The 23,607-nt window shown below is 36.8% G+C and overlaps 2 protein-coding genes across 3 annotated transcripts in view; one reads left to right on the top strand and one right to left on the bottom strand.

Moving 5' to 3' along the window:
• LOC136842733 (sodium-dependent phosphate transport protein 2A-like) overlaps positions 1-16,426 on the top strand; it is a 35,159-nt gene extending 18,733 nt beyond the window's left edge. The window contains exons 3-9 of the mRNA XM_067110469.1: positions 6,204-6,377; positions 7,553-7,684; positions 8,114-8,199; positions 8,944-9,165; positions 10,985-11,096; positions 11,493-11,621; positions 11,959-16,426. Of these exons, the coding sequence (XP_066966570.1) occupies positions 6,204-6,377; positions 7,553-7,684; positions 8,114-8,199; positions 8,944-9,165; positions 10,985-11,096; positions 11,493-11,621; positions 11,959-12,875 (1,772 nt within the window). The 3' untranslated portion in view covers positions 12,876-16,426. The remainder of the gene's footprint in view (positions 1-6,203; positions 6,378-7,552; positions 7,685-8,113; positions 8,200-8,943; positions 9,166-10,984; positions 11,097-11,492; positions 11,622-11,958) is intronic.
• Positions 16,427-16,985: 559 nt separating this feature from the next.
• Positions 16,986-23,249, bottom strand: LOC136842732 (uncharacterized). Of its 2 annotated transcripts, XM_067110467.1 has the most exons (7): positions 22,938-23,249; positions 22,173-22,277; positions 21,186-21,401; positions 20,615-20,716; positions 19,299-19,529; positions 18,354-18,539; positions 16,986-17,383 (listed from the first exon to the last, which is right to left on the bottom strand). In XM_067110467.1, exons 1-7 carry the CDS (start codon positions 22,977-22,979, stop codon positions 17,144-17,146), a joined length of 1,122 nt encoding a protein of 373 aa, XP_066966568.1. In that variant the 5' UTR covers positions 22,980-23,249; the 3' UTR covers positions 16,986-17,143. The 2 variants fall into 2 exon arrangements, with proteins under 2 accessions (XP_066966568.1, XP_066966569.1); XM_067110468.1 differs by lacking the exon at positions 20,615-20,716 and having other exon boundaries at positions 22,938-23,122.
• Between the last annotated feature and the right edge of the window lie 358 nt (positions 23,250-23,607).

Below are 23,607 nucleotides of genomic sequence, written 5' to 3'. Positions count from 1 at the left end.
TGTAGCCTTTCTGTATGCGTGTGTGTGCGTGTGTCTGCTGTGTGGCTTTCATTCCCTCTCTCTCTCTCTCTCTCTCTCTCTCTCTCTCTCTCTCTCTCTCATGATGTTGACAACCGTGACCTTCGTTTTTACCGATCTTCGCCGTCACACTCTCAAACGACAACTGTTCAGGTCGATGGTAACTTATTCATAACGGCGTCTTAGCATATAAATTATTTGCTTTTGAAGCTTTCGGGCAAAGTATAAAAAGAGACAATAAAGGAGGAGACAATATGGCTGCAATAACAACAAAGTATAAAAAATAAAAGACAGTAAAATAATCAATCCTAGCATGATGATCCCAAAGACGAAGGGGTAAAAACAGTTGTCAGTTACATATTTTCCTACCTTTCACTACAGAAGGAAAGAGAGAGACAAGCGAAAATAATTTTTTATTCTTATCGGTAACAATTGATGGAAGGAAAACCAAACAAAGTGAAAAAAGAAAAAGGCATTAAAAACACATGAAAAAGAGAGAGAGAGAGAGAGAGAGAGAGAGAGAGAGAGAGAGAGAGAGAGAGAGAGAGGGCGGTCGATATGAAATGGTCCAAGGGGTTTAATGTCATGTTCTACCCCGATCTCGTCCGTCTGTCGGTCCCTTCCCATTGGCTTAAAACAAAAAAGGGCGGCCCGCCCCATCGTCTCTCGACCTTGGCCCTGATAGTAGGTGGAGCTTTGGATCACCCGAGACGCAGACGGTGTTCAAGGATAAGGTTTCTCCCGAGGGAAACTCAAGGACTAAATAGGACTCTTCGACGAGATATTAGATGCGTTTAAGAGATAGGTCGAGCCGATTGTGACGGAAGGGGAACATAAGGTAGATGATGTTAACGAGAAAAAGTAGATAGATAGATGGATAAACAGAGAGAGAGAGAGAGAGAGAGAGAGAGAGAGAGAGAGAGAGAGAGAGAGAGAGAGAGAGAGAGAGTAAACTTGACAGAAAATGTTAAACGGTGAATGATAGATCGATAATCTTAATGACATTTAGTTAACAGGACCGTGAATAATTAAAAAAAACAAGATGATTGATTGACAAATATGTAGATAAATCATGATAAGAACTTCCCGAGGAGAGGAGTGGGGAGGGGGGGTGGGGAGGGGAGTAAAGGGCTTACAAGTTGTTCTCGAATTAAGACGCAGTTGTAGAATCTACAAATATTCTTCCTACGAGAAATGCTCCGATAAAGCCTACGTAACGAAAGCATCCCCATTTCATGTTTATGGGATACGCTGTAACCAGGAACGTATTGATGTTTATGACGAAAAACTAAAATGACAAGTGCATTATAGCATAACAAACGGAAATATTTCTCTCCTCTATTAAAAGATAGATATCAATGTTACATTACTGTTTTAATTAGCCACACGTTCAAAGCTACGTCGCACCGATGTCTGTAAACAGGTCACATAACAAACGCACAAATAACGTAACATCACAAGCCGTCACGGATAATCGGGTGACATTTCCATCATTATTAATGTATTTGGAATGTAATATGTGGGTGGCTGAATAAACAATGAGCTCATTTCGAGATGTCGTTCTCATGCATTAAGTATGAAGTTCAAATTAGAAAAAAAAAATATTTCATGACGTCATATGACGAGTCACGTCCTCAACCGGTTCTTAAACATAATGACAGATATTGAGACAAAATTGCAGGCAGACCAGGAATCACCACTCTGACATAAACAGGAACTCATTCGGTAACTGACAGACTTCATTAAAAAAAGTCAGAGCGGGGAGTATAACAGAAGCCTAATATTGTAAACAAAGACGCCGATATATTTCATATAAATGACAGATTTGATAAAAGTAATTCAGAGTGAGATGTATGACTGAATCCTAATGTTGTAGACATGGACGTTGATATATTTCATAGGTGACTGACAGACTTTAATAGAAGAAATTCAGACTGAGATGTATAACAGAACTCAAAGGTTGTAAATAAAGGCGTCTACATATTTCCTCAGTAACTGACAGAGTTCATTTAAGAAATTCGAAGCGAGGTGTACAACAAAATCCTAATATTGTAAACAAGGACGGTGATATATTTCATAAGTAAAGGATTTCTTAGAAGAAATCCAAAGCGAGATGGGTAACAGATTCTAAAAGGTGTAAATATGGACGTCAGTATATTTCCTTAGTAACTAACAGTCTTCATAAAAGAAATTCAAGGCGAGATGTATAACAGAATTCAAAAGATGTAAATTAAGACGTCAGTATATTTCCCCAATTACGGAAAGACTTCATAAAAGAAATTCAAAGCAAGATGTATAACAGAATTCAAAAGTTGCAAATTAAGGCGTCAACTTATTTCCTTAATCACAGACAGACTTCATTAAAGAAATTCACGGCGAGATTTATAACAGAATTAAAAAGTTGTGAGTAAAGACGTCAGTATATTTCCTCAATAAATGACGGAGCGAGATATATCATAGAATTCAAAAGTTGTGAATAAAGACACTTACATATTTCCTCCGTAACTGACGGACTTCGTAGAAGAAATTCAAAACGAGACGTATAACAGAATCTTAACATTGTAAACAAGGACATGAGTACGTTTCATAAGTGAATGACAAATTTCATAAAAGAAATTCAGAGCTAGATGTGTGACAGAATTCGAAGGTTGTGACTTCAATACATTCCCTCAGTAACTGATAGATTTCATAAAAGAAATTCAGAGCGAGATACATAACAGATTTACAAAAGTTGCAAATAAAGACGAAGATATATTTCCTCAGTAACTGACAGACATCATAAAAGAGATTCAAAGGGAGATGTATAACAGGATTTAAAAGTTGCAAATAAAGACGAAGATATATTTCCTCAGTAACTGACAGACATCATAAAAGAGATTCAAAGGGAGATGCATAACAGGATTTAAAAGTTGCAAATAAAGACGAAGATATATTTCCTCAGTAACTGACAGACGTCATAAAAGAGACTCAAAGCGAGAAGTATAGCAGGATTTAAAAGTTGTAAATAAAGACGAAGATATATTTCCTCAGTAACTGACAGACTTCACGAAAGAAATTCAGAGCGAAATGTATAACAGAATTAAAAAGTTGTGAGTAAAGATTTTAATATATTTCGTCAGTAACTGACGGATTTCGCAAATGAAAGTCAGAGCGAGATATATTATATAATTCAAAAGCTCTGAATAAAGGCTTCAGTATATTTCCTCAATAACGGACAAACTTCATAAAAGGAATTCACAGCGAGGTGTATAACAGAATTAAAAAGTTGTGAATTAAGACGTCAACATATTTCCTTAGTAACTGACAGACTTCACCAGAGAAATTCAGAGCGAGATATAAACAAACCATGACGAGAAAAAAATAAGATCGAATCGTACGAGCGAATCCAAGGTCACATACCTTGGTAGAGGAAGTGCAACTGCACTCAAACCGCACCGACCAAAAATAAGACGGACGGGATTGCGGTTGAAAAGTCAAAGAATAAAAAAAGAAAGAAAGAAAGAAAGAAAGAACAAGGCATTGCTGACACAAGTCTGCCATTCGAAATAAAAAATGGCATTTCTGACCCCGTCTGTCATCCGGAAACAAAGACGACCAGGAGATATATATTTTTATCACACGGCCGCTTCGAACCGGAAGAGATACTTGGGTGACGTTGGGGGAGCATTTGTAAAAAGCACCAGGAAAAAAAGAAAACTTAAAAAAAAAAAAACAGTTAAGTCGACCAGAAGATATCGACGACAGGGGCCGGAGGTATTTCTACGACAGAAGAAGGGGATAAAACTCGATCTGACTCGACAGCTTAACGATCCGCCTTGTCATGGGATCGTGTGGCACATGAGCTGGACGGCGCAAGTTTGAGACCAGTGAGCTCCTCCCAAAAAAGAAGAAGAAGAATTAGGTCCCCCCGAAGAGCAAATCGATAAACACGTCAATACCGGGATATACTTATGCCTGACGAAATATTTTGCAAACGGCGAAAAAAATTGGGTTTTTGTGTAGACTCCTGAGTCGATGGATGTATTGGAGACTGCGTGTTATTTTCCAATGCGTTTTTGAAGGAGTATTTTATAAATATTAAAGTCTTCTGGGTTCGTGAAGTGGGGGAATTTCAGTCCAGCAAAGACGAATGAACGATCTTTTGATTTCTTGCACAGATATTTCAATATTTAAGGTTCAGATTGACAAGGACATCTATACTATCGTATGGCCAACAATAGGCTTGCAAATACAGATGACATACGTTTTGTGAGGAATTCGAGACCATGAAACTAATGCAAATATACAATTACAGTTCTATTTACCTTTTGTATATTCATTCATATTAAGTTACAGAATAATGGGATATGGAATATAGAAGAGGAAAAATAACCAGGCTTGGATTTTAGCATTTGTTGATGGGCTATGCATATTTTATTACAGCTAATCAATGTTACATGACTTACTGACCAGAATACATGATATTTGGTTTTTTATATGAGACGAGTTATTGCTTCTACCACCACTAATACTGCTGCTGCTGCTGTTACTACTACTACTGCTACTACTGCATATATTACTGCTAATTCTGCTGCTGCTAAAACCACTACTTTTAATATATAAAAGAATATCCAATCATGTTTGGGTTGAATGGTGGACGGCAAGCCTGGAGTGAGCCAACGACCTTGCGAAAGTGAACCTAGTACTTTACCACTGACCTACGGCGACCAAGAATTAACTGATAATTATGAAAAACTAGAAAAGAATAATTAAGCACTAAGATGCCCATATCTATTCTTTATATCTTTATGAATGACTGAATTTATAACGTAAAGTTACGTTGCAGCAGTTATGGTAATCTACAAGAAATTCCATCTCAAAATATTGTTGATTGTTTTAGCGTCATTCAAACTGTAGAGCCAATAAATCAATCAATATTAATAGCAGATTATCATAAACTTTAACCCCGTGTGTACCTGACGCGAGTTATAATTATTTATCTTCATTCTTTCATTAATTTCTGAAAACACTCATTTGAAAATGAAAAGCTTCGACGTACTGAGTTTTAATAATGAGAATATAAATAAATTTCTTCAATTTACATGACCACTGTTAATGACAGTCGATCCAGACACATGGTAACTGACAGGACAAAAGAACAAAGGGAAGAATTATAGTAAAAACGCCTCGCTTAGAAGCTTTTTTATTACTGAAATAGAAAAGGCAGTTTTTATGGGTATTCATAGCAATAGTGAGCGGATGAATTAGTGAGTTTGACGTAGAACAGAAAGAAGATAAGGTACACGAATCGAGTCTTGCTACTAATAATATGATGGGGAATAAAGTTAGGTATATTTACAAGCAAATTAACCATACATTACTGATCTTTCCCAGCTTCCACATTTTTATTTAGAAGTGATTTGAACGAACTTATTCATTAAACTACAAGAAACATAGAAAAATAGATCATTTTCACTTGAATGGCAGAAGGGATCTTTATAAGCAAAGGCCAGTCACATCCATATAATTCCAGCGGTTATATTGATCTCTCATCTTTCTAATCGCCTTGCCTAACCTGTGTATGTCTTTCCTTGCTTTATCTAATCTTTTATCTTTCTAGTCCTCTTATCTAAACCTGCATCTTTTCCAGCCATCTTATCTAACTACTTCCCTTTCCAGTATTCTTTTGGAAAGACTCATCTTTCCAGTCATCTCATCTAAAACCTCCTCTTTCCAGTATTCTTATCTAAACCCACATTTTTATATTTATCTCATCTGAAACCTCTTTCCAGCATTCTTACGGAAACCCTCATCTTTCCAGTCTTCTCATGGAAAATCTCCTTTCTTATCTAAACCCTGATCTTTCTGATCATCTTATCTAAAACATCCTCTTTCCAGCATTCTTACGGAAACCCTCATCTTTCCAGTCTTCTCATGGAAAATCTCCTTTCTTATCTAAACCCTGATCTTTCTGGTCATCTTATCTGAAGCCTCCTCTTTCCAATATTCTTATGTAAACCTTCATCCTTCCAGTAATCTTATCTAACCACTTCCCTTTCCAGCAAGGTAACTTATCTAACACCTCATCTTTCCAGTCATCTTCTCTAACCTTCCTTTATATGCATTTCTTCGACTTGACTTACCCAAACTTTCCATCTTCCCAGTCGTCTCTCATCTAACTCCCTTTTTCATCTTCCCTCCCGCAGGAGAGGGAAGGAGCGATGAGAGAGGCCTATGTGGCGGGACCCATGGCCGTCGTCTGCTGAAGGCCCTGGCCATCATAGGGAAGATCTTGCTCCTGGTTGGTCTCCTTTACCTCTTCATCTGCTCCCTGAATCTGCTTGCGAGCTCCTTCAGGCTCCTGGGAGGAAAGACAGCAAGTAAGTCCTCCATTATTTAGGTCTTAGGTCCTTTTTTTTTTGTCTGTTTTCAGAGGATCCATGTTGACGAGAGAGAGAGAGAGCATTAAACCATATTTCCTCTTCATAATTTGATAGAGAATACAGTACTTATTAATTGCATATATTCACAGTTTTTATCTTGCAGACATTTACTAAAAAATTAAAGAGTGAAAATATATAATTTTTGTTTTCCAGTATTTGACAAAAATTACAGTACTTATTAATAGAATCTATTCACAATTTCTCGGCTCACAAAGATTTACTAGGAAATGAATAAAAATTCAGATACATAAAAAGAGAGAGGAGCACCCAAATTCCACGACAACACTTGAAATCAATGAAGACAAGTAAAAGCAGAATTTTGATACCAAAGGAAAAAAGTAAGAACGAATGATTCTTAGACGATAGTGTAATTTGGCATATGTTTCAGTACCTTGTATTCAAATTCTGAAGGTTCTCGATTTTGCTTTTAGCAGTAGTTTAGATTCTACTGAAGTTAAACGAATCCTTTTGAAGGCTGATAAGAAAGTAATGGTATGATTACCATAAATGACAATGAAAGCAATGGTATGATTACCATAAATGACAATGAAAGCAATGGTATGATTACCATAAATGACAATGATGAACAGAAGTTGACCACGTAAACGGGCTCATTTTGGGGCTAAAAATAAGTCCTTACAATTAAAACGCTTCTTTTCAATGTCATTGTTTACCTTCACGTTTGCTTTCTCACACCTGGAGGTCAGAAGCTCATCAGCGCTGTATGCAAACATCACTATAAAACACATTTATGTAAATGGTGTTTACAGACTTTTTGCGCTATTCGTCACTCAGATACCTTCATTTTAAGATAGTGCTCTTTACAAGAAAAGATATATGAATATAACAAACGTTATTCTGAATGATAACTGGAATAAGATAAATAAGTCCATAATTTGAGCTTTTTCTGATATACGTGAAGTAGCCAATTACATTTGGGAAAAAACCAACCTCGGAATAAACTATTTGGCAACTGACCGTTGAGTAATGTCCTCTGTGCTTACCCTCACCATCCACCCTTTTGATAACTACCCACCATTATTATCAATATATACTTATCATTTCCTTTGTTATTACTCAAATCACTAGACATGCCCACTTGCGCTTTCCAGGTGCAGTATTCCGCCAATCGGCTCTGTTGAGCAACCCAGTCGTCGGCCTGATGATCGGCGTGCTGGTCACCGTCCTCGTCCAATCATCTTCTACCTCGTCATCAATCATCGTCTCAATGGTCGCTGCTCACTGTGAGTCCTGTTCTGTTGCGGTGGCTTCTAGATTTGTTGTTTTAGTCTGGGAATAAATCTGGAGACGATGATTAAAAGTTAGTGATAACATAAAAAGGACAGAATAGGGATAGTTCGAGAAGAGTATTTGGTGGTCAAAAAGAATTTGGTTTTCGTTACTGTTTTATTGTCTGACGGTCGCTTTCATCAGTCAGTTCAACTAGGTGTTTTTCTTCTTCTTTAATATTAGAAGACATGCTTCTTCTTCTTCATATGTCAGAAAACATTATAGAATCAATAAACAGAAAGTTAGAATTCTTCGATCACCTCCTACACTAACTAAAACCAGAGTCCATTTTTAGGCAAGATAGAAATAAAATAACTAAACCAATAACCTCTTACTTTTATAGCATATAATCTCTTCAATTATGGTTTTATTACTTCTTGCAGTTCTGGATGTCAAAACGGCCATCCCAATAATAATGGGAGCCAATATCGGCACATCCGTCACAAATTCGCTCGTCAGTATTGGACAAGTAAGTTCGATTTTCTTTTCTACTTGCAAACTGGTAATAGCTCTTTAATCTTCACTTTTTCATGGTATTCGTATGCCTTAAGTGACGATTATCTTAGATGACATTAGTAAAAATTCTTTGGTTGAGATGAATAAATATTCCTGAAATTAAAAGAGGTAAATTTTATACTTTTATTTCTCTGTTCTCAATCTCTAAATTAGGCATTTAGAAATATAAAAATATTAAAAATTATTTTTAATCATATAACAATGTTTATTTTAGTTTTTCATTTATAACATTCACCTCATTCTTTGTTTACCCGTCAATGACCATAGTAGATGGGACGCCGGATTATTTCATTGAATCACATGTAGGTTACCGTACAATTACTATACAATTTTCATAACTATTAATAATTAATTTACAACCTTCAATTCATCAGTTGTTTTCCATTACGGTTAACCATAACAAATGTGACGTAATAGACGCAACGCCAAGTTATAGCATCAAACCAATCAATTTTAGGTTCTTCATTAACTCCCATTTACAACTTTCACTTCATTTGTTTTCCCTTATCCTTAACCATAACAAACGTGACGTAATAGACGCAACGCCAAGTTATACCATCAAACCAATCAATTTTAGGTTCTTCATAAACTCCCATTTACAACTTTCACTTCATTTGTTTTCCCTTATCCTTAACCATGACAAACGTGACGTAATAGGAGCAACGCCAGCTAATAGCATCAAACCAATCAATTTTAGGTTGGCGACCGTGAGCAGTTCGAGCGCGCCTTCTCAGGAGCCGTCGTTCACGACATGTTCAACTGGCTCTCTGTCCTGGTCCTCCTGCCGCTGGAGGTGGCCACAGGGTACCTCTACCACCTCACCAAGGCCGTCCTGGACGGCGTGACCTTCGAGAAGAACAACGTGAAGGTGGAGCTCCTGTCCCGCATCACGAAGCCCTTCACTGATGCCATTGTGAAGGTGTGTGTGTGTGTGTGTGTGTGTGTGTGTGTGGGTTACGTCTTTCTTGTGATTTTCTTCTTTCTATCTTCTTTCTTGTGATTGATTTTCTTCTTCTTCTTCTTCTTCTTCTTCTTCTTCTTCTTCTTCTTCTTCTTCTTCTTCTTCTCCTTCTTCTTCTTCTAATTTTGCTTTTTCTTCTTCTTCTTCTTTTTCTTCTTCTCCTTCTTCTTCGTCTTCTAATTTTGCTTCTTCTTCTTTTTCTTCTTCTTCTCCTTCTTCTTCTTCTTCTAATTTTGCTTCTTCTTCTTCTTCTTCTCCTTCTTCTTCTTCTTCTTCTTCTTCTTCTAATTTTGCTTCTTCTTCTTCTTTTTCTTCTTCTTCTTCTTCTTCTAATTTTGCTTCTTCTTCTTCTTCTTCTCCTTCTTCGTCTTCTTCTTCTTCTTCTTCTAATTTTGCTTCTTTTTCTTCTTTTTCTTCTTCTTCTTCTTCTTCTAATTTTGCTTCTTCTTCTTCTTCTTTTTCTTCTTCTTCTTCCGTATCAAATGTTCCTCAGCCTATTCTGTCTCCTTGACCTTACCACCGTCTTCTCTTCTCTCCCGTCCTTCTTGTACTCAACTTTCCGCCCCGCACACGCCCCCCACCCCCCAACCACAATTCCTTGTCCTTTGCCGCCTCATAACCTCCTTTTATTATCTTTACCACCTCGTCCTCCCTACTTTCATTTTCGTCTCTTCCCCGTTCTTCTCTGTCGCCCTCAATATCACTTCCATCATCTGCTGCCTTTTACGCCCTCCCTCGTCTGCCTTTCCGTCTCTTACCTACTCCACCTACCTCACTCCTTTCCTCTTCTTCCTCCGGCTTCAGCTTGAGAGAGAATCACTGAAGAATCGTTGACCTTGAGAATTCGAAATTACGCGGGTAATTATTTTGATGGAGCTCTTTTTCCCCGGCGGAGTACCCACTCAACGCAGCTAAGCCGTGTATACTTTTGTAGTTAACTGTACCCCAGCCTTCTCCCCCGCCTACCTCTTTCCTCCCTCCCCCCTCCTCCCGCCTCCCTACCTAATCTCTCCACGGCCCCTTTGTTTGGTAGGAAATTATTGGCTAGCTCGTGTTGTTTGCTTTTTCTCTGTGTTTAGTCTCGGTCTCGTCTCCTTTTCTCCTCGTAAGGGCGGGCTAATGAGACTGCTGCAGCCTAATCACAATGACCCTTTGTTTGATGGAAACGTTTATCTTTGTTCCAGCTTTTATTTTCATTGATTTTTTTTTTTTTTTTTTTTTTTTGGTAAGTGGTAGTCATTGGAATTTCGGCCTCATGTCCGATTTCTGCCAGGCTGAAAAGAAAACGGAAGAATGGAGGGGGGGGGGGGAAGACTAAAGCCTGCCCCCTAAGAACATTAGACTAGCCTTTTGAAAGAAATATTATGGAGTGATATAGGGTGTATAAAATGTGTTCGCTGTAGTCATGATTTTACCTGAATGTTTATGAATATGATGACTTGATAACTAATGAAGCATTCTGTGTTGAATGGCTTTCCATCAGAAATATACTGATGTGTTTTCTTCAAGACTAGCCTTACTGGTTTTTTCAACAAACATGTTTTAGTTTTCGTCTAATAAAGTTACATTTACGTTTTCATGTATGGTTAAATTCAAGGGTGAAGCTAAAAAGAATTTGTGGTCTATATTGATCAGCATTTGAAGACTTCTTAAGTCTTACACACCCCCGCGAAATTCTGTGCAGGTCACGTAACTTCCATATTCTTTGTCATTCATGAAAAGTAAGGTAGTCGTGCTTTGTCATTCTAACCTTCCTTCTTCTTCTTGTGTATTTCAGCTGGACAAGAAAGTCCTCACTGGTTGGACAATGAACGACCCAGACTACGAAAATGCCACTTTGCTCCACCGATATTGTCCAGATCCTTCCAATTCGACTGAGTACATTACATGTAGGTTTCTTGTCTTTTATTTTTAATGAATCATTTTTAAATAAAAATCGTTCAGATTCATTTTGCTTTGGGTGATATTCGTGTTTGAAAATGGATTCCTAGAATATTGGTTCTCAGCTTAATATCTGAGCTGGGAATTACTGGGTAGGCTAATTACATTTCTAGTTAGATAGCATTTGAAATATTATTATAAATAGATTTGCATGTGACTACAAAATTGAATTTAGTCTGAAGACACATTTGGACAATCGTTTAGCTTGAAATATTAATTATCAATAATAGCTTTGTATAAACTACAAAAATTAACCAGAATCTGAAGATGCATTTTAGGCTTTGTGATCAAACCTCTAAATATTGCTTAATATCTCCCCCCCTCCGCCCCGCCCCCTTCTCTAGGTCCTAATTTAGCAGCCCACATTCCCCTGAGTGACACAGGTATGGGACTTGTGCTGCTCACCGTATCGTTGGTGCTTCTCTTGGTGTGCCTCATTTCCATTGTCAAGATATTGAGCTCTATGTTGAAAGGTAGGTCTCTTTGCTCCTTAAGAAAAATAATACTTAAATATTGGGTTTACTGAGTGTCTTCTCAAAGAAAATATTTGAATGTGGAATAAATAGGTTGGTGCTAATATAACTGATACTTATCTTTATCATATCGTTATCATGTGTTGACTTTGCTTGCTGGTTAACTATCTGCTAAAAATAATTTTGTTTTCACACACACACGGTTAACATTTATAATATTTAAAAAGATTCTTCCGCGAATATAGTATGATATTAAGACGACTTTTTAGCTTATATATTTTGTATATCGTTAGTTTTTCATGGGCACCCTTAATAACTCTTTTGTTCCTTTTTGCAGGATCTGTTGCAGGAGTCGTGCAACATGTGATAAACGCCGATCTACCTCGAGTCCCTTGGCTCACAGGATACATTGCAATCCTAGCAGGTGCCATCATGACCTTCATCTTGCAATCTTCATCGATTTTCACCTCAACGTTGACCCCACTGGTTGGCCTGGGGGTCATCAGCATTGAACGAGTCTACCCGCTCACCCTCGGGTCGAATCTGGGAACGACGACCACCGCCCTCCTGGCAGCACTGGCCTCGGACTCCTCCAGGCTCCACGCAGCCATCCAGATTGCCCTCATCCACTTGTTCTTCAACGTAACTGGTCTGTTGCTGTGGTACCCGATTCCCTTCCTTCGCCTGCCGGTCCGGTTTGCCCTGGCCCTCGGCCGCGTCACGGCCAAGTACCGGTGGTTCGCCGTCTTCTACATGCTCTGCACTTTCTTCCTGGCTCCCGTTCTGGTCTTCTTGGTGTCCCTCGGTGGCCCGGCGGCCATGTACAGTGTCTTTATTCCAGTCGTGATTCTCATCCTTCTCATCGTTTTCGTCAATGTGGCCCAGTCCAAGTTCCCCAAGTACCTGCCTACGAGGCTTCAGACGTGGCACTGGCTTCCCCTGTGCCTGCGTTCCCTCGAGCCCATGGATGAGTGCATCACGCGCCTCATGTGCTGCAGGCAATGCCGTACCCACAAGTACGCCCACGTCCCTCCAGCTGCCACCATTCATGCACCTCCCTGCATGGTGGTCGACAATGACCTGCCAAAGACGGTCGTCGTGATCGAAGCAGAGAAGAGCGGCGGCGTCTTGCCCGAGTACGGCCTCTGCGAAGATTTGGGCACAATCGAGGAATGCATCGGGGTGAGCAGGGAGATGAAGGACCACGGGATGTCCTACCCCGGCATCTTCATCCAGCATGAAACATCCGCCTAGGCCTAGGGAGGTCCACTCATGCACATGGTTGAGAGCCACAAAGGTTACTCTTTACTTCTAGGCTTAGTTTTCTTTCTCTCGGGGTACCAAGAAAGCGTTATCCTTTCCCCCCCAATGCATACCCTTACCCCTTACAGCCTTTTGTATCAGTTAAGATTGTGGACAATACAAAAGGTTGTTTGAATCTTACTCCCTTTTGTGCGATCCATAATTGTGAATGATATAACAGGCGGTTGTCTTAACTATGCCATCTTTTGTATCTTCCAGCTCTAAGGCTTCTGAAAAAGTTGATCCCGAGTGGACCTTCTTTTACGGCCTCGAAGTTGATGGACGATACAAAAGGCGGTCTTGGTACCTTGCCAGATTGTGATGTAAGATATTTGTTATGCAATATGGTGATGTATTGTGATACAAGGCACACCAATTTTTATTGAATTATAGATAAATTCACTGAGAGATATTTTCTGAAGAGATATATTATATATATATACTATATTTGTTAGTGCTGTGTCTGCTCAAATTCTATCTTCACATTATAAGTGGAAGTCATGATATACATAGCCGCATTAGTCATTAACCAATCGAATTCTGTATAACGAAACAATCTCTCAAAGAAAATAATTTCTGCAGTAAAAGGTAACAAGTAATTCAAAAAACAAACTAGTTGACAATACAAAAGGGAAAACACGAGAAATCAAACTTGCTCTAATTACGGGATGGAATTTCAAAGGCACCGGGAAATCACAGGCACCGAGTCGACGCATGCGCCTGATCACTCTAGCAATATGAATGACTCTTGTATGTTATACATTATCTATAATATTATATCCAACATCTGATAGAATGCAGATCTAGTGTTGTGTTTTAAACGTTTGTAATTATTGTCAACATCGTTTTGTCTAATGTCGTCTTGGTGATCCCAGTTGCGGTTCCGGTGAGCTCCTTGGGAGGATGGCCTGTGTTGACTCTAAAGATTTTGTGTGTGTGTGTGTGTGTGTGTGTGTGTATTTAAGTGCTTGCGTGCGTGCGTGTAAGAGTGTGCGTGCGTAAGTGTGTGTGTAAGTGCGTGTGTTTGTGTGCATTGTGTTTTTAATAGAGGAAATTAAATCTACAATGATTAGGTCTACCTGAATTCAAATTCCTGTCTTCTCTATGAAAACCAACTATTTAAGTATTCCCATAATATACAAATAGAAAAGTCTTTGGTCATCGGAACAAACATCTACTCATAGAGAAAATTCTGAGGAACAAATGCCCTGTTAGATGACAGTTTAAAAGATTAGGTATTCCCCCAAAATTAATGAATATACCAACTGAACGCCCCCTATCAACTTGAAAAATTCCCCTGTCTCCAGGAAATTTGACTAAACGAACGCGCCCTGTCAACACAGACCATTCGCTGAGCGAGTTCAGGGTAAACGCTCCTAGCTGCTGGTCGTTGTAACTTACCCTTACAGCAATAAATATAAGCATCCCAGCCTTCGGTGTTTCACATAAAGATGACGATCTATCATGAACCCACCACTCTCGCATACATATGAAGACATGACTATTAACATGAAACTAGAGCAATACTACAGATAATCCATAGAAGGAGAGCGAATCAAGTCCATTAAATAAGCTATGTAACCTCTCTCCCCATTTAAGCTGTTCCACTACAGAGAGAAACATTGCTGGTAACGTGAGGCTTACCCTAAGGTCTTCGAGTCGCGAACGCCATTCTATTATCTCAGGGTTATGTAAATGACTTTGTCTTGATGACATAAACAAATTTAAATTCGATTAGTGAAGGTTTGTCATTAACTGTTAAGCAAGTATTCATAAAGAAATTTTTGAAGGGCTTAATTAAATATTGTTTATTTAGCCCAAATAACATAAGGTGACATTGCTATGCCGTATTCTTAAGAATAAAATTTTTTAGTAATGTTCTTCATTGTTGTATGCTGCCGTAGGAATAAAAATTTTTTTCTATTAACAATTGTTTCAAGGTTTCAAAACATGCAACATCCTTCATTAGATAGGAAAAAATATTCATTTTTTCATGAGAATAACTCAAAATTTAGACATTTTTTTTAAATCTAATATCAGTACGGTTTTTTTAAAGCCAAACAAACTAATCTCATGACTTTTTCAAAAACATAGTCTTCTCATATCAACAATTTACACTTTAAAAAAGTGTATTTCTCTGATAAGTATCATCTACATTCTCGCACAAAGATAAAATAAAAGAAACAGTGTTCCAACGCTATACGTTTCCATAACCATGCATTTAAACTGAGAACCAATACTCCGTTTCATATTAGAATTTGCCGCCATTCGCAGTGAGCGTATTGAATGCTCTCTCTCTCTCTCTCTCTCTCTCTCTCTCTCTCTCTCTCTCTCTCTCTCTCTCTCTCTCTCTCTCTCTCTCTCTCTCTCTCTCCATGCCATTCGAACGTTACCATAGTGTATCTCTTGACGAACAGAAATATAGTTGACACGTTTAGAGCTTATCGATACAAAACAAAACAATGGATGTACAGTAGCAGCTGAATTATGTAAACATGATTATGATGTATATGTAAATGATTATATATATCGTATATATGCATGTATGTATGCGCACATATAATATATACGCATGTGTATGTACGTCCATATACTGTCATTCCGTATATGCATGTATGTATGATCGTGTATACACAACGTTCATGTATTTGTATGTATAGATATGTGCGAATGCAAGTGCACATATACATGTATGCATGTTTATACATACATATATGCATGGTATTCGAAGGTATACGGTTCTTGCTTGTAATGACTTTGATCAAAATACCGTGAAGATGTAATCTGATAATTCTCAATGTTATAAAAGTGGAAAATTATTGTTTTCAGTTATTTAAATTTGTCCATAAAGAATTATCATGTAAAACCCCAATTGTTCTTGATATCTTTGTCCAAGCTTTCAATTCATTTGTTATATTGACTTAATAAGAGATGTTTAGAGTCCACATTGGTCTGACAGTAATACGATTAAGTGAAAGATCATATTATGTTCATCAATTTCCCATTTACAACGGACCAGTTGTTCAATATCCTTACAGAATACTTTATAATGTTCAGTGTTCTCGAATTATTATCATTGTTATTATTCAGAAGATGAACCCTATTCATATCTGAAACAAGCCCACAGGTACCATTGACTTGTCATTCAAGCTTCCAAGAATGTGGTGTTCATTTGAAAGAAATAACTGAAGGTAATACTATCAAATGAAGTTACTTCTTTCAAATGAGCACCATATTCTTTGGAAGCTTGGATTTCAAGTCAGTGGCCCCTGTGGGCTTGTTCCTGAATAAAAATGTTGTTTTTGAGTAAGGATGTAACCTTCTTCCATCGGAGAGCGCTTTATATCTGCCATGTTGCTACGAATATTGAAGTATGAGGATTTTTCTAATTTGCATACGATAGTCACACCTTAACTACTGCCTGCTGTTTATTTTTATCCAAAAAAAAGCTGTGTTTGTAGTTATTCAGATTTATATATTTTTCTAATAAAATGCATAGATCATTCGTTTTATTCTTAACCTACTCGGTCGCCTAATTTGATTGTTACCACGGTTGCTATATATGCAAACTATGAATGAGAGACAAGAAAAACACATTTCAGTCAAGTGATGAAGGTGAATTAAAATCTTGGTATTAAGCAGGACGGATGACATTTTTTATCACTTCAAAGCTTCATGAGCAAAATAAAAGTAATGTGATCTTTGCAGCACAAGTTAATCTAAGAAATATTTTATTCTATTTTCAGGACACGGGAATTTATTGTAATTGTAAATCTCCTACTTTATAGTTAATACACATTACTTTGAGAAGGTCAAAATTAATTTTTTTTTCCTAGCCATTGACTAAGTATAGAATTCAGAGTTATTTGGGTCTTCAGTGAGAACGAAGAAAAATATATACTTGCATACCTACATGCATACACACATACATACAACTGCGTTTAAGTAAATAGTGTTGCGTATAAAAACATCAGCTAATTCCAATATCCCCAAATTCGAAATTCAATATGAAAATTTGAACTCCTTTTCGCTCTGCAGAGGGTTTCCGTAAAATCACAAGAATTTCCTTGAGGTATTTATTATAAAACAGACAGATGAAACTGCTAATTAGCTGTCTTACAAAGAAAGTGGTCAGTAATGAACCTGGGGGCCGGAGGAGCACTGCAAAGAACCACCACTGCCATCTACTGTAAGCGGCGTTCCCCTACGGAGCCAGTGTCTTACTGCGCGGTCTGGAAAAGAGTCCCGGGACCTGGAAATGGAGATCGACTTGGTGAGGAGAAGAACCCAGTCGGCCAAAGGACCTTGACGATGTCCTCAATGGTCGGCCTGCAGCATACTGAAGTCGAAGGCACCGTCTTCATTTCGAACACTAGGTTGGCCGAGGTGTCCTGGGGCGCTGGAGTGAATCCCGCGTTCATCAGGGCCACCGTCACGAAATTTAGGGTGGTGTGGTACACCTTTTGTTTGGGTGATAAAAGGAAATGGAAGAAAGGTCAGTGTTTGTAGATGTGTCTGGTTATTCTCTGGATAGGAATTGTATTAATCTGAATTTCGTTTGCTCTATTTTGTCTTCTATTCTTTTTATTTAATTTTTTTTAAGTCCTATGGTAGGTTTGAGAGCTTTAAGGAAAATCTGAATTACCTCACCAGAAATTTGTTTATTGACAACAGGATATTTCATTTAACTTTTTCTTTTTAAAAAAAAGTGAAGGGATATTTTTTATAAAGATTTAAAAACTTTATTAGCAATGAATATACTCTCAGTTTCTTAATTAATCTTAACAACTTTACCGGCATATTTTTAGTAAGAAACCTAAATTTAAGACATCAAATCCCTTTGGATAGTTTTCTGCATGTAAGTAAAAAAGCTCATGCATTTGTCAGGGACCAGTGACGCTTAGACCAGGATATATTCTTGGCTTTTTCATGAATATAGCTATCATTAATATGATGCAGATATGCAACTTGCTTTCATTTGTGACGTATTGTTATATACAATTATGGCTTGTTCATTGTTGTCTCCTTACATAGACATACATACATACATATAAATATATATATATATATATATATATATATATATATATATATATATATATATATATATATATATATATATATATATATATATATAATATATATATATATATATATATATATATATATATATATATATATATATATATATATATATATGTGTGTGTGTGTGTGTGTGTGTGTGTGTATACACACATGTATATATATATATATATATATATATATATATATATATTGTATTTATAGTGTGTGGATGTGATTATGAGTTTAGGTCCACACTGAACATAGTGTATATATTTATATAAACATATTTGCTTTGCATTATAAGAGCCCATTCAGGTAAAAATATCAATTCATCTGTACATCTATTTCATACAATTTCTTTCTCACCTTGCTGACCTCTCCTATGTGTATGATAGGATGAGGCTGCAGGAAGTACTTGACACGAGTCAGAACCTTTGGACTGAATCCCTGGATCCCTTCCAACACGACTTCCCGCATGGATTTGCCCCCTGGAACCTCCTCCAGGATCTCTCTCACGAAAATATGTCCTTCCTTGCTTCCGATCCTTGGAGTCTGAGGAAGTATATGAGAAGTTTGCATCATACCTGTATTATATTACACCTGAGGAAGTCAATTAGAAATGAGCTTTTCAGTCGAGAAACACGCCAAGTGCCATTTTTAAAATATGAATTAAATTAAAAAATACTTTGACCCAGGATGGCGCTTGGCATGTTTCTCGATTGATAAACTCAAATGAGATTTTGCCAGAAAAACAACCTACCCAAGTAATTATTATTATTATTATTATTATTATTATTATTATTATTATTATTATTATTATTATTATTATTATTATTATTATTATTATTATTATTATTATTCAGAAAATAAACCCCTAATCTTACGGAACAAGCCTATAGGGCACATTAACTTGAAAATAACGCTTCTACAGAATATGGTGTTCATTTGCAAGAAGTTACAAAAGATAACAAGAAATACAGAAAGAAGATATCGGTTATTACAAAAAAAAAGAGATGAATTGATAAATGTAATTAGCACCAAACAAAGTATAAACTGAAAACCGTAGGATAAAGACGTCTCCTCCCATAGGTCAGAAGACTGAGTTTTGTTTAAATGAAGAAATAAAGTCACCTTAATCTTTCCCAAAGGTCACGGAGCTTTCAGGTTAGACAGAATATTCTTGGAACCTATTTTGATTATAAATCGCTAAGTGTTTTAAAAGAGATCAACCTTCCTTGTCATCTGGTCTTACCCACGACCTGATCGATCTCACATCTCCTAATTTCCCGTATTTTACACAGTTACCCCTACCATCTGCTGGCGTCCGCCTTGGGCATCGAGTGCCCTCCTCAGGGCCTGGCACCACATCGTCCTGTCTGCCTCGGTTGGGGCACGAAACCGTAGTTCTACGGCCTTCTTCTGTGGCGACGACAAGGAAATTTCGAACTCGAAGGTCTTTCCGTAACTCTTCAAGGGTCGTACAGTGGCGTTCTCCAGACAATAAGCCTCGTCTTGTTTGTATCTGACGTTCTGCCAGTCTCCCTGGAAAAGGTTGTATGTATAGGAGAGGTTTCTAAATATTGTATGGAGGGATATCATTATACTTTTCCGCGTTAAGTCAACACCATCAGTACGTCACTACCAACAAAATATATTGCATACTTATAAATGGAGAATATTGGTCAAATATATAGGTCTTTAGAAGGAGTTCACCTGGTATAAAATGCCTGAGAATTACACATTCTGTAATGTGTAATTCATTTTGTTTAGCTGTTATAATGGCATGTTCATATCTCATGACTCCTTAATATATTCCAAGACATTAGTTTATACGAAATATTGATGAGATGCAATTGTCTATTATTATCTAAGCATCGTGTTTATGATGTATAACCTTTTTTCAAGGTATATACTGAATATAAACACTTTGTGCAAGTCCTTTAGAATTCTTGTATTGGTCTGCCAAGAAAAAATGGAAATGCCAAACATATGGCATCTATAAATAATTAATGTTAATGCACGTTTAAACAACTTGAGTAAGAATATAGAATTCAAGGTTCCAGTGGTTGATATGTCTGTAAAGAAAGAGTCTGTTTTCGAAAAAGGCATTTCGAATCGTGAAACTCTAAACTGGTTCTTAACCTTTTCTAGTGTATGCACCCCTTTCAAATCAGCAGTCAGCTCTCGCACCCCTTGAATAGCTGGATTAAAATAATAATAATAATAATAATAATAATAATAATAATAATAATAATAATAATAATAATAATAATAATAATAATTATTATTATTATTATTATTATTATTATTATTATTATTATTGTTATTATTATTATTATTATTATTATTATTATTATTATTATTATTATTATTATTTATTTTATTTTATTTTTATTTTTTTGCAGAAAAAATGACATGCGTATATGAAAATATATTTTGCTTTAATTATTCATAGGCATCCTCGCACCCCTTAGGAACCGGCTTCGCACCCCCAAGGGGTGCGAGCACCCCTGTTTAAGAACCACTGCGTCTGAAGCTATGGAATGGTTTTTGGGATGTATGAGGCATTCACTGACTTTTCCAAAGGAAGAAATCGATCATTACCGTCATTTTCAAGCGGTACTTACTTTCCTTAAATATAATTTATTTGAGTCAACCTCCAATTTCGCCGTCATCGAGGACCAGCTCGTTCGTGATTTCAAGGACAAAGTGGCTTCCAGGGGATGTTCCTGAAAGCGAATCCTGACGAAATCAAATCCGTTCAATAGTGAAATCAACACAGAGAGAGAGAGAGAGAGAGGAAGAGGGGGCGGGGTTCCGTTCAATAGTGAAATCAACAGAGAGAGAGAGAGAGAGAGAGAGAGAGAGAGAGAGAGAGAGAGAGAGAGGTACTGAGTGATAGTTCTGTCATAATTCTATTCATTATAAGGAGATTTATTTTTAATAAAGTTTTTGACAAGAATATATCTTTCATCAAAATGCTGATGTATAAAATTCGTTCAGTAATTCAGTCAACACTGAGAGAAAGGGATTGAGAGAGAGAAGTACCCAAGTGTTACTTCAATCTTATTTTTATTCATTGTAAAAATATAGCCTTTAAAAGTTCTAAACTAAATAAATATATTGTTTAAAAAAATCAAAGCTTCTCCCTTCTTAAATACGACGACTTTTCACAGCGAAATGTATCACGCACAGTACCTGCTTTGAGAGGCGCTTCGTTGCCAGATGACTGATAATCATACACCACGCCCGAGACTGCTTTTTAATCGCAGTGCGGAATCGAATCTTCTTAGAAGTTGTGAGGAAAATGGTGAATTCATGATAGGCATTTTCCTCTCGATTATCTTCTTCTACCCTCACTCCTGTCAGAGGGTAGATGCCTCTCACTTTACCGTTCTCCTGATCGTTCTCGCTCTGAAAACGTGAAAAATTAACTGTAATGTGTACAACTATCTCATTTAATGTTTTATCTGTACCTTACCTTTCAGTTAGAAAACGTTCCTTGCTGTTTAAGATTATGCATAATATAAACACGAAATTACTACTTTCCATTGAATCATATACTGGCATCCAAACATATTCAAACTCATTATGATAATTGTATTGATATCGATTAATACCCACTCATGTAAGATGCAGTAATTTATCAGGCGATCATTACTATCTTTCAAAATTATTTCGTATTTCATCATCTTTACAGAAATAAATTCTCCTTTACTACGTTGGTGTCCTTTCGCTTTTCAATGAAAAACTGTACATTATGATAGAAAAATTACCATAAAGTATTGTGTGAATGAAGCATAAGGAAGCATTCACGGCGCTTCCCATTCAACGATGAATAAAATAATTTCTTCATAAATCTAAATGATTTCAAATCAACCAGATTTTATGAAAGGCAGATCATTTTATAAACACGTTTCATTTAAGATTTTAATGATCATCCCCAATTTCAGAGGGTCTACTCATTATTCCCGAAAGACTCTTAGATCATCTGTTTTTTTTTTCTAAAAATAAATTTACAAAAGTCACACACATTATTCCCCAACCCAACCCAAAAAGTTAATTTAGATCTGCTATATCATCTGTAAAAGTTATACAAAACCACTGACTTGTTTCTCTTGAGAGACTTAAATGGCCATCCACCCTTTATAAAAGATGCACAAGGTTCTCCTAGTGTATACCTACCAGGTAGTAGTGAATGCTCGCAAGGTTGACTCGTACAGTGATCCATCGTTCACACCAGCGCCCTCTGACCAGCTTTTCGACACTACCACTGATATCTTTCGTTTCCTGATCAAGAAGAAGAAATATTTGTTGCTGTTATTATTATTATTATTATTACTATTAGTAGTAGTAGTAGTAGTAGTAGTAGTAGTAGTAGTAGTAGTAGTAGTAGCTCTGATACATGAAGATTTATGGCACTCACTATGGGAATAACTGATTGTTTACTCTAATACTTCGTATTTCTTTTCCTTTCCAAAATTTTCTTGTGCCGATATTTGATCTATCGTGATAAATCTGGTTTTGTCATATGATAACGATTACATAGATTACATGATTACCTTGTTCAATTATTGTATGACTAAAATGTCGAAATTTTTGTCTCTTTTTAGAGAAAACTCAATGGACTAAAATATTCAATATTTGGACATTTCCCTTATAATGATATGTAATACAATAACTTTCACCATAATGACTTTCATCATGATGAAGGAAAATCAACACTTCAAATTTTACATAAGTAGGCTTTTAGTTAAGTAACTTGTTATAAATAACTTGTACAACATAGATGCTTAGGCTTCGTCGTCCTGGGCTAACTCGAAACTAAGCAGAGTGATGATTGATAAGAAAACTGAATGGCGGACTTAGAGAAGCCTCAATTATGTCTGTCATTCATCTTCCTTACGGCTATAACTCACCTTATAAGAATACTTATCTCCTCCAACTTACTTTAAGAACATCTTCAAGGTCTTCCGCTACAATATGATCCATGGACGGGAGAAATTACATTCCAAAGACGAGGAATATAGAAGAGGTTTCATAAAACTCCTTCCCAGGAAGAAAAAGCAAGTCACGATCAAGAGACGATTTGCACCGTCAAGTCTTCTAAAAACCGTTTCACGAAATGGTCATCACGGAGTTGATTACGCATCTCTTATGCATGAAATCAGAGCGGGATTTTTGTTACAACGGTCTGAATTATACTTATATATAACTGTCACACTTGCATTCGATGTTAATTGCTTCACAAAAAGTAACTGTGAGGTCTTGCTATTCGATTCCAACAATGTTATCTTATCGGAGATAACGCTGCCTAAATTACCTTAACTTTAAAATCTAATACTTTTCCCCTTTTTTGTCCATAAAATGTCTGCAATGTAGGCATGCAAAACATAGAAATAAGATATTTATTACATATTAAGATATACTATAGCAAAACGCCTTTCCTTTCAATGTAGGAAATTAAGGCAAAAATATAACACTTAGCAACCAAGTGTCTCTGAGTAACATCTTGATAAGTCAGTTATTCTAATCACTGTACTGTAGATATGGGACTTTGCATTCAAAAGGTTTCATGTCCCCATTTTCAGTTCCTTTTATTATTAATCGTTCTTTTACA

The sequence above is a fragment of the Macrobrachium rosenbergii genome, chromosome 10, assembly GCF_040412425.1.
Source record: "Macrobrachium rosenbergii isolate ZJJX-2024 chromosome 10, ASM4041242v1, whole genome shotgun sequence".
Classification (NCBI taxonomy): domain Eukaryota; kingdom Metazoa; phylum Arthropoda; class Malacostraca; order Decapoda; family Palaemonidae; genus Macrobrachium; species Macrobrachium rosenbergii.
The sequence above is the reverse complement of the archived record's forward strand: the minus strand, read 5'-3'. Positions and strand labels throughout refer to the sequence as shown.